Genomic DNA, 16,740 nt, shown 5'->3' with positions numbered 1-16,740 from the left:
ATCATTTTAAATCAGATCTGACATAAATCTCTCTATAATAAAAACATTAAATTCTAAGTTCAGTCAGAGATTGGACAATACTGTATGCTTTTAATAATAATTGAAAGAAAGGCTAGTATCAGCAGGTCAGTTACAAATATTAGAAAGACCTACAAAACGGACTGGTGCATCTTTAGCAAAATTACAGTATATGAACATTTTATCATACAAAGCTTCTGCTGAATATCTGTTTTAAGAAATACATCTCAGTAAAATACCTTAAACATCCACGTTTACTCGTTTTTCTGCTGTCGGTAACTTGAGTTTTATCATCAGAAAATATTTTTGGTACTCCATTCAACTTTAATCAAACACATCAGTATAAATCTTTGCTCTTTTGGCACTTACTATTGGAGCAGCTGCTGAGCTCAGATCTCATGGGCGAGAACATGGCCGTCTTCTTTTGACCTTTCACCTTCTGAACGGACGCTGAAGCGGACGTTTTGGCACCCAGTTGGAGTTTCCCTCCTTTAATCGAGGAGTGGATGCCTTGCTCCTGAAGTCCACCGTCAGCAGGTTTACTCTTCGACTTTTCTAACTTTGCGCTGGACAGAAGTTTGCGAGAACCACCAAGAGAGCCGAGTTGTGAGAGCGAAAGTGCTCTGTCGAGGTCCGAGGCCAGCTGCTCCTGCTCGCACACGAGGCCGCGCTTCGCCTTCAGCACCTACAAACGCCAGCAGAAACATGACTAAGAGAGGAAACGACGGCGCTGCTGACGTCCAAACGTGGTGCAAACTCGTGGTTTACCTCCAGAGAGTGACTGCTGGACGGCTCCTGCTCGTTCCAGATGATCTTCTTCTTTTTCTTCTTCTTCGCCTTCAGCCCCGCACTTCCCGTCTCCATCTCCTCTTCGTCTCTTGACCCACGGAACCTCTTCCTCTGTCCTTCCCCGGCTTCAGAGTCTTCTGAATATAAAACCGTCCTACCCGCCCTGAGAAAACAACTTATTTACACTTGCAGAACAACAACACAAAAAGTAGGAAATAAATTAAACTGATTGTCACACTCACTTCCCAGGCCGGCTGTCCAGTTTGGGAGGTGAGACCAGGTGCTTCCTCTTCCTGGGTCTTCCTCGACCACGTCTGGTCAGACTCCTCCTCTCGTCCTCCAGCTGCTGCCGCTCACTGACACGAACCACAGCAGAGTTACTGGTGTGTGTTGGACAGAGCTGGACATCCAGCTCTTCTTGAGATGATGTCATCCTGCGAGACGAAAGTGTCACTAACCGCTTGTCCCTGCGTCTCTGCAGTTTGCTCAGCTCTCTTTGTTTCTCCTTGTACGTCTTCTGAAGCTCAGCCAGGTGGACACGATATTCCACTTCCACAGCGTCCAACATGTCCACTGACATTTTACAGTACAACTGCTCAGACGCACGTACAAAAAAAAAAAGATAAAAGAAAAAACATCAAATTCTGTGAAAAGATTTGGACTCGTTTCATCATCTGAGAGAGATTCTTCTTTATCTTACTGGTTCTTCCTTCCTCTGCCTCCAACTGTACTTCTTGTTGGGGTCCAGAGCTCTTGGCAGGTCGATGTGGGACTGCTGCTCTATGGCGTCCAACAGAATCTGTCTGCTTGCTTCAAGAAGACACACTAAGCCCTCCAACGCCAGATCTGAATGAAATGCACAGTGTCAGAAAAACCTGAGGAACATTAGAGAGAACAGCAGTAACGAGTCAATGCTTGCCTTCATCCTGGATGTGGGGCTCAGCTTCGTGTTGGCCCATTTGGCTGAGCAGGGCCATTCCTTCCAGAGCCACCATCTCCAGAGCCCCCGCACAGCTCAGGTCTGAACCCACCGGTGGATTTTCAACCTGCAACACAAGCGTTGGGGGTGGTGGAGAGCTGGCCCGAGCCTGGGCGATCTCGCTAGCCGTTATCAGGGCAAACATGCCCCCCATGGGATCGTCTGGGCCGAAGACGAGTGGGAGGGGAGGGCTGAGAGCAGGAAGTTCACAGGTACTTTCTGTCAGGCAGGAAGCGTCAGGCTGCTCCTGTTCACACACAGTGCTGGTGGTCTGCTCTAATGACACACACATCTGAGATGGCTCCTGAACGTCCGGTTCTGCAGTGATGGATGATTGATACGGCGTCTGGTCCGAGTCTTTGATGACCTCTGGTTTAGGCGCAGCCTCGGCACATGCAGGAGACACGTCGTTGGCTGCATGACACGAGCGAGATGACGCCTCCATTTTAATCGGATCTTCTTCTTCCTTCTCTTCCTCCCTGACTTGTAGCCCTTTGTCTTGCAGTGCTGGAGGACTGGGGTCATGCAGAAGTAGTGGCAGAGCTTTAGGGGTTTGCCTTTCTACGTCAATATACCGACTGGCTTGATCAGGGCTGAAGCTCTGATGGAGCACACTGAGATGCTCTGGTGTTACATCAGGACAATGCTGCTCCTCGCCAGGTTCTTGTTTAAGAAAAGTTCCAGTCTTTGATGGTTCTAGTTTCTGTGGCTTGATATCGGCATCCAACAACCTGGAGTGGCAGTAAGCTGAGGGTAAAGAAGCAGCTAAAGCAGGAGAGCAGGAGCGATCTGTGTTTTCGGCTGTAGATGCCGAGACGTGATAAGGGCGGAAAGGTGAGCCGTACGGGGCCGTGATGGATTGGTACGGGTATCCTGGAGGAAGATCTGACACAAACACATACGTTAAACACAGCAGGGCGTTATCAACAACTCACTGAACATCACATCGTATTAATACAGTTTGGCATTTTTCACTCAATCTACAGGTTTTCTTTTACAAGATGATGAGCAACTAACCAGCATAGATGCCCTGAAAGGGTGGAGGGGCTGGCTTCTGCCCCTCCCTCCATCCCTCCTCCCCATCCTCTGCCACCTCCTGTTTCGGCCGTCGTGGAGAAGATGGAGGTGGAGAGGCTGAGCGGGGAGAAGATGGATGAATCAGCGGCTTCGGCAGGTGAGAAAGACCCCTCTGCTTTCCTTCCTCTAACTTGAGGTGGGGCAACGAAGAAGGGATGGGAGGCAACGGGGTGAGGGAGGATGTGGATGGCGTAGGTGATCGAGAGGGAGGGGGGTGTTTGCGAGGATGGAGGACTGGTGAAGGCAAGGGGGAAGAAATCGAAGAGGTACGGGTTTTAGGGTCGGTGTTTCTCTTGTCTGCTTTGTCTTCGATCTCCGGCCGGTGCTCGCTGGCTTTAAAACGCTCCTGAAACACACCAGAGAGAACGTTTCTGTCTGTTTAGAACGGGACAGGATAAATATTTGTCTTCTGTGCATAATTTAAGCATCCTTTAAATGGAGGCTTCAAGTTACTAAGCTACTGATTTGCTAGCTGGTAACTTAGTTATTAGCTTGCCACAAAGACACCGTTTGTTCCCTTTTTTTTTTTTTGCTGTATCTATGAAAAACACAGACGATAACACCGTCTGACACTGGTAACATCATGTGTGCTTCTCTCAGGTTTCTGTGAACGCTTGTTGCACAGCCCTGTACAGGTGCACGCAGGTCTTCACTTACGACCATCTGTGCATTCCTCTGAAACTCCAGGACCTGAGCTGTGTGCTGCTGGATCATGAACAGCTCCTGCTGTCGGATCATTTGGTGCTGGGAGATGAGCTGCAGCTGGGCGGCGTGCTGCAGAGAGCTGCCCGTACCGTAAACACCTGACCACACCGGAGCTCCACGCTCCAGGATGTCACCTCCTGCAGCCCAACAGGAGGAAAGGTAAATCTTAGTCATTTTAAACCTAATTTTAATCCTTAAGAGTTTGTTGACATATTTGCTTATATTGTTAATGGTCTTGGGGATAAGCATTGCATTCATACCATAATGTGGCAGGTGTTCAGTAGGTATGACAATAAGTTGCCCAGTCTGAGGGTCTCGGGCAAACTGGTAGGGAGGCGGTATGGAGCCTGACAGAGAGGGTGGGTAGCCATGGGGGAGGGGCTGGTGGAGCGAGGAGGGTCCCAGGCCTGAATGAAAGAGACAGAAAATATATTTTCAGCTCAACTAATCTTCGTCCAGTCACCATATTGACTGCATAAATAAGTCAAATATTGCTTTTATGTATGTTTCCCCCCATCAGTGTCTAGACAGAGATGTCCTTGGGGAGTTTTATATGCGTGTCCTATTCTTCATGTGTTGTCAGGTTATATTATGTGTGAGCTTACAACAGGATGTGATTGTGTGCGTCTTGCTGCTGTTATTTCTGAGCAGCGACCATAAGAGAGGCAGGTCTGGAATGTCCTGCACAGATCAGGAATGTCTGTGACACTTGACCCCAGGAGTCTGTTGCTAGATAAACCGTCCAACACAGAGACAACACCTCCCTTTTACTGCCCAATCAGAAACTTCCCCAAGTGTATATGCAAAATTTAGCTAACATGTTTTGGACTCTTAAGGCAAAGCAGGAAGATTGAGGAGCTTCTAGATGACGTCCACAGCAAATAGTCTGTAGAAGAATTATAAAAACTGTCCCATTTGATTTATGTCTGACTAAAACAACAGTTAACAAATAACTTCAAATAACATGTCTGTTGTTATACCGTATGTAGAGCTGGACAGCCAGACTGATGGGGCTCCGGGCCGGGGCATCCAGGGGTGAGAGGTCAGAGTTGAGGGTTCAGGTGGCCATCGCCCCGCCCCCGCTAGAGCAGCCCCTCCTGTGACCATAAGGTTGGGGGTCATGAGGCTGGACGTCATCATACTGGGTGTCAAGCCTCCAGACAGAGGGGTGGGATGCATCTGAGTAAACTCAGGTAGATTCTTAGACTCTCTGACAAAACACAAAACATCAGTTAATTAAATCTTACTGTTAAACGCATAAATATCAAATAAGAAGTGTGGTTACTGGGGCCACAGCTTTTGTTCTTGGTCATTTACATCATGTTTGAGGTAAGAATGATGATCATGTTGTTAGGAAAATCCTCACCTGATGACTTTCTCCTGCTCACGATCCAGCCGAGCAGCCAGCAGTCTGTCATCACGGTGGCGAGCGCGCTCCTCCCCTCGCTCCTCATCTGAGACCGGTTCAGGCAGAGAGAAAAGTCAGATATGGCTGTTTAGTAGCTTCATCATTAAGGATGATGAGGGGTTTAATGGCATCATTTTTCGCCTAAAAAGGGCAATATTATAGTGCGAGTGCTGGGAAACTACGATGTTCAATATTTTATCCTAGAGCAAGATGAAAGGATGCGTCAATAACTATAATAGGCAGTTTTTTTCAACAAAATGATTTAAACTCCTGTGGAGCCATGTTTGATTCACATCAGCTACTGAAACACTGAGGCTTTTGACCAAAACATACAACTTAATCTACCAAAACAACATTTTGTTTGAATGTTTTTGTCTTTTAGCTTTCTAGTAACATTAAAAACATCTTTCATGAAATTTTCCTGCAGTTTATGTATTTAATCAAAAAGCTGCAGAAGGTTCTGAAGCAAATAATAATTCTAATTTATTACTGTCTGTTTATACACTAGGAATTAACGAAGTGGTTGTAAGATAAGGGTCGGGACCACGCTATGGGTCGCAAAACATCAAGTTTGGCGTCTTGAGATTATTTCCAGTAACAAACAAACCAAAAAAACATCAACATTCAATTCCTTATTTATTTATTTGCATAACTGTTGTGGTAGAAATTATACTAATCGGTTAAATAAGGAGGTGAGAAAACAATCTTTGTCTTTAAGTTTATTTTTTCTTTGCAAAGGAACTCATTCAAAATACCGACATGAAAGAGTCAGTCCCCGAGTGAGTTAAGGAAGTCTCAGAAACCTCTGCATTTATAAACACTGATTACACGTCATAGGTCTCATGTGTATCTCATGGAAAAGTACAGGAAAGCTCTTAGAGCTGACCCGGAAGCTGCAGCTGTCTGCTGAACTCACAACGCAGACATCAGCAGAAACTGTTCTTCAGAAGCTTCGTATGCACAGAAATGACAAATTTCCTTCACACTGTCAAGCAAGGAAAACAATAAAACAGACGTTACAATACTGGTGCTTTTTAACTTTATGTCTTAGTTTAATTGGTCTAACTGCAATACAATAACCAGAGATGGAGTTTCTGCTACTGTCATTTTGTGGATCAGATGATAAAAGTCCCAAGAACCAAAGATCTAATAAATAAATAATCATATAAATTTATAACCATAGTATAGAGAACTCTGTAAAAACCTGTAATTCAAAAATTGCAGCATTGTTTGCATGAACCACTGCAGCATTTTAAAGATTAGAGTTGTTTGAAAACATCAGTAATCTCCTTCATAGTCGATGAGCCGGAGTTTCACGACTAAATTTGGGACTAATTATGCTCGTGTTTTCTTGAAAGAGGCTCATCTGAGGATGTCAAAAATGCCAGGTGGACTGGCAGCAAGAGTAGCTTTATATGACAATTTTGACAACAGCTATGTTTAAATGCGCAAAATTCTTTGACTGGATTGAAATGTTTTCAGATTAAATAATTCAAATGTATCGTTTACATGGGCACAATCTGTTCACGACGAGCATTTACATACAGCGGGCTTTGTTCTGAACAGCAGTACTGACATGTGCAGAGTGGTAAACTCTCCTTAAAAAAAAACACTGAAGAAGAAGTTATACTTCCGGTTTACTTCTGGGATGAACGTAAACAAACCTGAGCACCCACAATGGACCCGCAACAGGTTTTAATGACGGTGGAGACATTGCTGCACTCCCTGACTGAGCTACAGGTGATACAGATCATTTTGAGCTCTTTCAAAGTTTCTGGTAGAAATGTTGTGTCGCTCATAGACCAGTTTTGCTTCCCCGACATGCTAATATTATTAGCATTAGCCAGGCGGAAATGACATGGGTCGCACATGCGCAGTCAGGTCAGTTTTTCACGATCGGAAAAAAAAAATCAACAGATTAAGCGTTTACATGGACACTGTTTGGGTTATGAATCGGAGTAAACCACATGTTTTGTTATGATCACAAATTATTTCGGATTGCGCTGAAAAAACAAAAAATAATCTGAACAGGGCGTTTACATGATACATTTTTATTCCGAATGGCCGTTTAATCTGATTATTTATGTCCATGTAAACATAGTGAATGTGTGTTTGGCCCTTCTTTGGAAAAAAGTTGAAATCTCACAGGATGACAAAATACCATCAGCTACATTGGATGACCATCTAAATGGAGTCTCCTAATTTTGGCTGCTCCCTTCTTCAGGGGCCACCACAGTGAACTAACATGCACGAAGACTTGGCAACTGTTTTTATGCCAGATGCCCTTCTTGACACAACCACAGCTCTCTGTGTGGAGCAAACAGCTGCTATCTAGGGCACCCAGGGAGCAGATGGTGGGGGTAAAGAGCCTTGCTCAAGGGCCCAGAGTGGGGCAAATGAGAGTGGAGGCAGGTGTGGGTGCTTCACCTGTCCTACCCACATTTCAGTGTTGTTGGCCCAGGGAGTTGAACCAGCAAACTTCCGATCACAGGCCCACCTCCTCTGACCTCTGCGCCACCACTCCTCCTCAGTTTAGCGTGACAATGTTGAATTATAAGCTTAATAGTAAATATTATGGATATAATCAGAAATCTAAAGAAAACAATAAAATAAGGGGTCTGATTTGAAAATGTATGGGTATGTTTTGTTTATCAGGTGCCAAGATCCGACTCTTGTTGCCACATACACTGAAAGAAATCCACACGTCTTTTGCATTATCTAGGCCATAGCACTTGCTTCTGTGGAACACAGTTCACCCTTTTGATGGGAAAATATGACTCCTCCCCCCCCAAATAATTAATTGTAGAAAAAAATGTAATGCTACTTTGTCATCTCTCCCAAGTACTTGTATCATTTTAGACACTCAAAAACATTTTGATACTTTATAAGATGACTACATGCTTTTCCTCATTAATAATTTTAAGGTGGTTTTCTTCAGTACTGGTGGATTCACAGCTTAGACTGGAAGTTCAAACCCATTTGGGAAACTCCCAATTGACCAAGCTATTGAAGAAACAGCTTACACTCAAATACTTCTCAAAGCTGACCATAAGCTATTTGGACACATGGTGCTCATTGATGGTTACAGAAATTTGGATAAGAATGAGGTTTTACAGCATCCTCTGGGACCCATATCATAAGCGTTGGCTAACTGTGATGTAACTTTGAAAAGAAAAGTAAATAATCACTGGCAAGATTCCCTGAACAGCAGTCACCAACAGCTGAGGTTATACCTTGACCGACAGTCGTTGGTGGGATGAGTCTTGCTCATAGAATGAACACTGATCTTAAGACTTTTGGTGACTGCAGATTTACCATTTTCAGCTGTGATCTGAACAGGATTAGATTGCTGCTGCTCTGATATGGTATTTGATGACTACATAGAAGTCATTAAGAATGTAAAAAGAGAAAGAAGAGGGCTCAATGACGGCACTCTGCGTATGTTCATCACAGCTGGACAAAAGATTAGACAGTGGAAGAAGAAACTGCAGTGCTCTTGCAGCAAAGCAGCTATGATAAGATTTGTGGTAGAAGAATGGAAGAAACCAGTTTCGACAGAAGCTTCAGGGTACATGTACAGAGCTCATTGTCAGCAAAGAGAAGACATGCTTCAATATTTGCAAAGATGACTGTACCTCACTGGAGGAACTATGGTCGAACCACGAGGAAGCAGACAAAGCTATTGCTGCATATAAAGCATGTCACTCCAAGAAGCAAATCAGTGATTATAATCTCTGAAGATAAAGATGTTTCTGGGTTGGCACTCGCTTTCAATGTTGATGTACTAAACACCTACCGGTACATCAAATGTGGGGCACAAACAAGGATCAGATATGTGGATGTCAGTCATATTGCCAGAACTCTAGTAGCAGAAAAATGCACAGCCCTTTGGGGAGTTCATGCCTTTACTGGCTGTGACTCAGTTAGTGCTGGCAGAGGAAAGCTTGATGGTATCAAACTACTGGAAGATATGTATCTGGCAAATGGACTTGCAAAATCAGGACAGGAATGGGAACAATCTCTAGAGCTATTTGCAGTCCTGCAGGAATACACATGCAGACTATATGCACCAAAAGTCAAATGTATCCCAAGTCAATGATGTCTGATACCAGCTGTTCAGAGCAACGAGGGGAGATGTTGAATCTGGCCAACTTCCACCCTATGAAGACATTCTGTACCTTCATGCCAGAAGGGTTAATTACCAGGCAGGCATCTAGAGGTGGTGTCTGATAAGTAGGTTCATCAATATTTGTCACATTTTCATAGTGCACTTTGTTTATTCAATGCATTTGCTACACATCTAATGTTCATCTCTTTTGTGACTGAAAAGGGAACCAGATATTCTAAGCCCAGATGACCATGGATGGACAGTGGAGAATGACAGTCAGAGAGATGAATGGATGAGAGGTCCTCTGGCCCCTGAAATTGTGCTGGATCTTCTGTTCTGCAAATGTACAAAGGAATGCAAGACCCTCTCCTCTCAGCGTAACGCAAATGGACTGAAACGCACAGAGGCCTGTCGGCTCACAGTTTGTCCAAACTCTGCTGCAGAAGACCCCCATTACAGAGACTCTGACTCAGATTCTGATAGTGATACTTAGAGCAAATGTGTGTATGTTCTGTAACTGGTGAAAGTGTAGTAAAGGATTACGGCGTTCTAACCTGTTAACTGTACACAATTGGATCATGTGTCCAAGTTACTCCTAAAGGGTATACTAGGGTGTACGGTGCATTGTTTTGTGGCGAGCCATGTTAGAACTCAATTTCATTATACTCTTAGTTTGACATGAATAAAATATTTCTGGTATATTATATACCTTTATTCAGTGTTATTTCATTTTTATAGCCTGTACTATTTATTACATAAAAGAAAATTGTGGGTATTAAAACTAAATACAAAACACAAAAACGGCTATTTAAAATTATGGGGTTAGAGGTAACATATTTTCACATTTAATACCAATGAAAGAAATGGATCTAGAACTTTTCTTAGAACAATGTTTACATAATAGGGATTATTTTAATATACAAGTGCTTATACAATTAAGAACTACTGAAGCTAGGAAAGAATGTATGAACTTAGCATTTCAAAACGAGCCTCATTTCGGTGGATTTATTGTAACACAAACATTTACATGTATATCTTAAACAACTTATTCACTGGTAGCCCATTTAATTTGTACCATTTGATTTATCTAGTTACAGTATTGCAGGAAACAGAAATGCTCATATTACAAAAATGAGCCAGCACTTTGCAATTTTGATAAAATTAACATTTTTACCATGGGTCTGACACAAAATTGTAGCAATTTTTATAGAACGCTACTCTGGCTGCATGTCCACCTGTCATTTCTGAGATCCATACATGTATACTTTCAAAGAATTACGGGTAGATTTAGTCCCATAAGATGGTAATAATTTTCAAAAATCATGGGTGCAGCTCATCATCTATTTGTCTTGGACTCACTCAGACTAGCAGTAAGTCAACTTGATCAGAAATAAACTAAAGTCTCCAAACTGAGGTTATTTAAAATTATCTATAGCAGGTAAGATATTAATTGTTCATGACCTAAATTCCACTTAACCTGCTTTCAAACGATCTAAACAAATTTTTTAAATGATTTTATTGCAGCATAGCTGCCTGATGTATCTAAATTTGAATAATTCTTGACACATTTTGCACATTTGTCAAAAGTGAGCATTGAACCAGAAATTGGTAAAAATGTCTGGTTAAAGCAGACGATGAAAAGTGACAGAGTGGGGTAAAGTAAATACTGAATTCTATAGGTAATACACATTTGAAATTAAAAAAGAGTAAGCCGAGAGCAGAGAGGAAGTGCAGTATGGATTATAAACAAAGCAAAGAAAATGAGCGGCAGGAGAGGCAAGACCAGCTAGACAATGGACGACATGACTCAGTCCGTCAAAACAAGATCCGAGGCTGAAAATACTGTTGGACTTCAGCCTCAACACAAATAACACACACACGCACAGAAACAGGCTGACAGTTTCAACTCTTACCGTCAGCTCTTAAAAAATTAACAGTGAATATGTCACTGCTGCCTTAATACTGTATCCACACACTCAAGAGCCCTAAAGTCATCCTGCTGATTAAAAGAGCCAAAGGCTAAAGACAATAACGGGGAGCGAGACACAAAATAATAAAACAATAGAGAGACAGGAGCACTCAGTCGGGATATCCAGAATAAACATGAGGCTTTCCAACTTGTACACTCTCCCCTCAGCTCTCCTGCATCTCATCAGAGCAGACTGGAGGTCCCTGAGCAGCAGAAGGGTTTAATACATGTGTGCTGAACCTTTCAGATCTGCTCTGTGTGTGTGTGCGTGTCTCTGTGTGTTTGACCTAAAAAAAAAGGGACAGGATACTTTGACAATCCATGATACGCGAAGGTTTCTGTTACCAAGGTTACACCGAGTCTGTCCCACATGCTACACACTGCATCTACAAGGACTGCGCTCTGCACTCTTCACTGGCCACATTCCTCACTTCCTGACAAAACTGGCTCTTCCCATCAATCAGTCAGCTGATCTATGTCCATCTCATTTATTGTTCGATCATCCTTCTCCTCTGCACAACTCCAAGTTCATTCATATTAATGCTAAGCAACCTGGTCTTGTTGTAATTCAAGGTTTGTTTGTGGCTTTTAGCTGCATTCTGTAATGACATGTTAATAATTTTAATGAAGAGGGGTGGAAGAGGCGTGGAAAAAACAGTGGAGAAAGAAGGGGCCTGAGGTGGGACAAGGGCCTCCACAAAGCCTTTCTTAAAAAAAAGGAAGCAAGGGCAGGAATGCACAGAGACATTCATCCAAATAAAGAGCAAAATGAAAGGGGGGGGAGGACTGTAGGAGGACAGAAGGAGCTCGATGACACACAGAGCTGAGAGACGAACACAGAGAAGGACAGAAAGATTGAGCAGGAGCCCCGTAGCCGAGCGACCTTGATGTCCAAGAATAGAGTGGTCTTGTGAGACCAGCTATGCAGCACAGAAAGCCAGCAGAGTCGCAGGAAGGAGCCTTTCATCAGAATATAATCTGTGACATAATTACAAGCTTGTACCAAAAGATGGTTTTACAATTCAAGTCACACTGCACGTTTTCACACCTCAAAGTCAAACAGCGGCGGAGGAAATACAACTTTGATATGAAAGAAAATGAATATTTTATCATGCATAGAAACTAAAATGAGGAAACTTTTTCTCCTGGTTCACTGAACGAGGGGGCTTTGCCCTCCCTGCAGTACGATTCTGACAGAAACTACAGGAGGTGGCAGAAAGCAGAAGATGGAGAAAATATATGTATTTAAATTAAGAATGTGCGATATGGCAAAAAATTCATATCACAATATGTATTGTGAAGTGTGGCGATAACGATATATATCGCAATATGTTTTTGGTATAAAACTTGCAATAGGAATTTTAAAAAGCATAGGGTGTCCTTTTGCCATCATATATTTTGAATTAAGAAAATATCACCACTAGGTCCAGAGTTTTTAAATAATAAACAAATCAAGTATTAGGCTTCTTTCTTTTAGTGCAAAACAGTGCAAGATATCAAATGTAGTTTTAGCCATATGTTTAAACAAAGAATATGTTGTTAACTCTTAACAGTTCCAGTGTTCTCACTTAATACATGAACAGCAACAGAGCAGCATTTTACACTGAAACACTTCACCCTCCAACCCTCTAGTGGGCGCCTCCTTCCTCTTTAATGGAGCTGACACAAAATGAGTCTGTGGCTTTTACCAGAGGGTCTCGCAGTAAAATCACACAACACAGCGTTTTTTTTCACAGATCACAGATCAGGTTTCTCTACAGCTGACCAACGCTTACTTTAACTTTCGACGGGAAAAAAAAACTTTCGACGGAACTCAGCGTTTTGCGCATGTGTCAGAATATGGCAACACTACGGCAAGCCGGCTGTAGTTAGCTTGTAGCTTCGCTACTTAGCCCTCAAAGAAAAGACTTTAACGCCACTTACGCACAGTTGTCAACTCAAAAAAAGTAACGATTAAATCTGACAGCTCTGATTTTACATCAGACACAGCATTACTGTGGTTAGCCGGTAGAAGACAGATCTCTATCGTAGGCTAAATTTCTATTGTTTCTACTGTGTACCGTTTATATCGCGCATTCCTAATTTAAATGTGTTAAGATATATTTAATTTCAGTTGTACAAAGCTACAAGATCCATTTTGACCAATACTAGTGAGAAAACCAACAGAACTGATGAGACAGACAGAAAACAAATCAGCAACACAAGAAAAACTTTGGTACCTTTAATAGTCGTTTGTAGAAGTGGTCTCGGTGGGTCTGAGGATCCGCTGGTATGTTTACTAATGCTCCCGCTGTCTCTCTGCCGGGCCACAGCTACAGCGATCCCCACAGGAGGGTACCGCACCTCTCCCTCCCCCTCACGCCCAAATGAGCGGGCGCTGTCGGGCCGCTCCTGTTCTCTCTTAAGCTGAGGAGGCATCCTGATTGCTCCTGAACTACCCAATCCGACAGCAACCTTTTCTCTGTCTCTGTCCCTCTCTTTGTCTCGCTCGGCATCCATCGAAAGGTTACCCAGACCGCCAAAAGGCCCTCGTCCATCCAAAATGTGCCTGGAAGAAACGGGATTGTCGGCGGGGAAGTTTCCACTATATTTAATCAGACTCTGCATGGCTGAAATCTCTGAGGAATCCGGACCAGCTCCACAATCTCCACCGCCGGAAGCTCCCGTCAACGAGCCACAGGTGCGATAGAGCACCGACTGGTCCAGGTAGCGCCGCTGACTCGCCTCCTCACCAGTATGCCCATGTTGGGAGGCGTGCGTTTGTGGGGACGACTGCGAGCTGTTCGGTCGATGGGACGTCTGAGGGGAGTTTGACTTCTGCGTCTGCTGGCTGTGTGGGGAGGAGAGCGTATGTCCATGTTGAGCTGCCAGGGCCGCCATGTGATTTGTGGCGTAATTTGCCAACGGACTGATAGCGTTCCATTTAGGCTCCGCCCCCATTTGCTCAACGCCGACTCTGATTGAGTGTTTGGAGACATTCCTGGATTCTGGGCTGAACCGTGATTGACTTGGGGAGAAAGAAGTGTCCTGACCTCGTTTACCGAAGGAACCGTTGGAACAGATAACAGACCCTTCTTCTCTTTGATTGCTCATGTCGCCGGACAGAGGGAGGCGAGGATGCTCCGTGAGGCTTTTCTCATGAAACCTGTAGCTCTCCCTCTCTCGTTCAAGTTCTCTTTCTCGTTCTCGGCGTTTGTTGTCCCGGGCCTGCGAGGCGATCTGGATGGGCCCCGCCCGCTCGTCGAAAACCTCAACAGAAGGCACATAAGTAGTTGCGCTGACTCGCTGCTCTCTGAGTGCAGGGACGTGGGGAAGGCCGGCGCTGGACGGCTGCAGAGGGGGGGGAGGGACGTAGGAGATGTGTAGAGTCCCACCCGACGTGGCCACAGACTCATTCCTCCTCTGCCGTTCTGAGTTAGAGTTGTTAGAGTTAGAGTTTTGGTCGTGGTGGTTTCGAGAAGTGCCCTCCTCATCCCGACCCCCTCTGTCCTTTTCTGTTCCAAGAAACCTACTCTCCCCCCCACCCCCGCCAGGAGGAAACGAGTGCTGAGGAAGCGACAGTCTGGACCTGGGCTCCACTGTGGAAGGCTGGGAGTGGGACTTCTGCTGGTGAGGATGGAAGGACCAACTGTCCCTGTCTCTGTCTGCATCTCGGTCTTTGTCCTTCTCTCTGTCCCGGTCTTTGCCCGCCCTGCGGTCCTCCTCGCTCCGCCCCTCCAGCGTCAGGTCGACCACGCTGTGTGGTCGTAGCTCCTCTCGCGACCGCTCTCGCTCCTTTTCTCTTTCTGCCCGGTAAGATCTGTCCCTGCCCCCATCCCGGGACGGTCGTTGAGCGGGTATGGAGCCAGATGGGGTGGTCGATGAGGCAGACGGGGGGTGGAGAGGTGACTGTCTCAAGGAGGATGGCAGGAAGTATCCGTCTAAAACAAACAAAAACACAAACAAAGAATGTAAACACGGACTGTTACACAGATTAAAGACACATTTATGGGACACTGCAGAACAGGCAAAGATAAACAAGATATTTACATTTTATCTGCAGAAAAAGTGCACAAACAGACCTACAGAAGATCGACAACCTAAATAATCCTGAATAATGGTCATTACTGGGAGAAAAATTAAAGTCAGTTCACTGGTCCAGCAGCGTTTTCTCCACACCAGACTCCAGTAATACGTCTCAACAGAATGTGTGACAAAAATAAACTCAGTCACCAGTTTCTCTAAACGTTTATTAGTGACAAACAGACCTTTATGAGGGTCGTAGAGGGGGTGCTGGGGCAGGGAGGACGGCTCCATGTGTCCCAGGGACAGGTACGGACTGGAGTACAGGCTGCTCGGGAGAGGGGGGTAGCCTGAAGACAGAAATACAATTTAAAGCAAACATATCAAGAAAAACTGCTGATAACACGTAACTATCAAGACTTTACAGGAGAAAAAAAAATTAAAAAAGAGATTTCATGTTTATTTTGGGCAGTTTGTGAACAAAACACGACTCAAAGATGCAGCTCTACATCATTTCTTTTGAAAAAAAAAAGCTGAGTAAGAGACGAGAACAGCAGCTGGATTTCACATCATTTCATCATTTTGCCACACAGATCTAATGAAATGAACACAGTCTGTAATAAGAGCCTTTTATCCTGACTGGATTATACCGAGAAAGACACAATGGTTTTGTTCTGTTTTAGGTTTAAAATTAAACTAAAAGGTGATTGTGATGTTTGACTCAATTTTAGCAGAAATCTATAACCAACCGTTGTTTGCACTTTGTGTTACGTCTACACCAAGTAACAAATCAAGTAGAAGTGTTTTACTCTGGTGCCGATTACAGATTCAGGAACAATTTTCTTCAATAATTTTTCACATCTTCACTGGAGGTTTTTCCTTTCTACATAGCAGCTGTTCACATGTGCTTCTTGTTCTCTGTTATCTCTGCAGGAAGTCAAGAGCTGAACACTGACCCTATAAAACTATTAGTCACTATTAGTCCATGACCCCAAACCACTTCTGGAAAAGTATAAACCAGAATGTGCTCAAAGTGATTAAAAAATGAAACACTAATGAATAATCCACCTTCAAAGTTTTTCTGATGTAATATTCCTTTAAAGACACATTCAGTTTAGGAGACTTGAATAATCTCTTGTATAAAGTCATTAAAGGTGACCTCGTGTGTCACGGGTCAGTTCATTGAGCTGAGAGTCTGCCCATTAGACAGCTGCTGCTCTCAGAGACCAGATCCCAATTTAGAACCACTGGTTCTAAATTTGTTCTGTTAAAGCCCACTACGAAGGTGGAAAAGCACACTGCGTGTTTTTTTAACAGTCCTGAACAATAACAGAGGAAACAGTTAATAAAAGATCAAAGGCTTTTGGTGAACAAATGTCGAAGCAAAGTTATGTTTATGTGGATCTTCATCCTCAGATACTCGTTGGTGCCGTGTTAAACAAACAAATAATAAATAAATGCTCTGGTGTGAAAAACATTGTGCTGCTCCAACATGAAGCTGTGGACAAGAACAAAACTAAAGTGAGCACAAAGGAAAAATCTAGGAGAGTCTGAATGTGAAGGAAAAAAAACATTTGTTGCAAAACTTCCTTCAACAACAAATAACAGCTGACATCACATATACATATATTATATATATATATATATACATACATTACATATATATATATACATACATTATATAT

General features: G+C 43.6%; 1 protein-coding gene across 1 annotated transcript in view; it reads right to left on the bottom strand.

Moving 5' to 3' along the window:
• tnrc18 (trinucleotide repeat containing 18) overlaps nt 1–16,740 on the bottom strand; it is a gene marked incomplete in the record, with an annotated part of 52,701 nt that overhangs the window by 18,119 nt on the left and 17,842 nt on the right. The window contains 13 exon segments of the mRNA XM_037688871.1: nt 388–703; nt 787–970; nt 1,050–1,163; nt 1,266–1,399; nt 1,508–1,653; nt 1,727–2,671; nt 2,804–3,209; nt 3,521–3,705; nt 3,829–3,975; nt 4,549–4,778; nt 4,935–5,022; nt 13,273–14,973; nt 15,301–15,405. Coding sequence (XP_037544799.1) covers nt 388–703; nt 787–970; nt 1,050–1,163; nt 1,266–1,399; nt 1,508–1,653; nt 1,727–2,671; nt 2,804–3,209; nt 3,521–3,705; nt 3,829–3,975; nt 4,549–4,778; nt 4,935–5,022; nt 13,273–14,973; nt 15,301–15,405 — 4,701 coding nt within the window.

Source organism: Nematolebias whitei, chromosome 15, assembly GCF_014905685.2.
Source record: "Nematolebias whitei isolate Nwh7 chromosome 15, NemWhi1, whole genome shotgun sequence".
NCBI lineage: Eukaryota > Metazoa > Chordata > Actinopteri > Cyprinodontiformes > Rivulidae > Nematolebias > Nematolebias whitei.
Note: the sequence above shows the minus strand (reverse complement) of the source record. Positions and strands in the feature narration are given on the sequence as shown.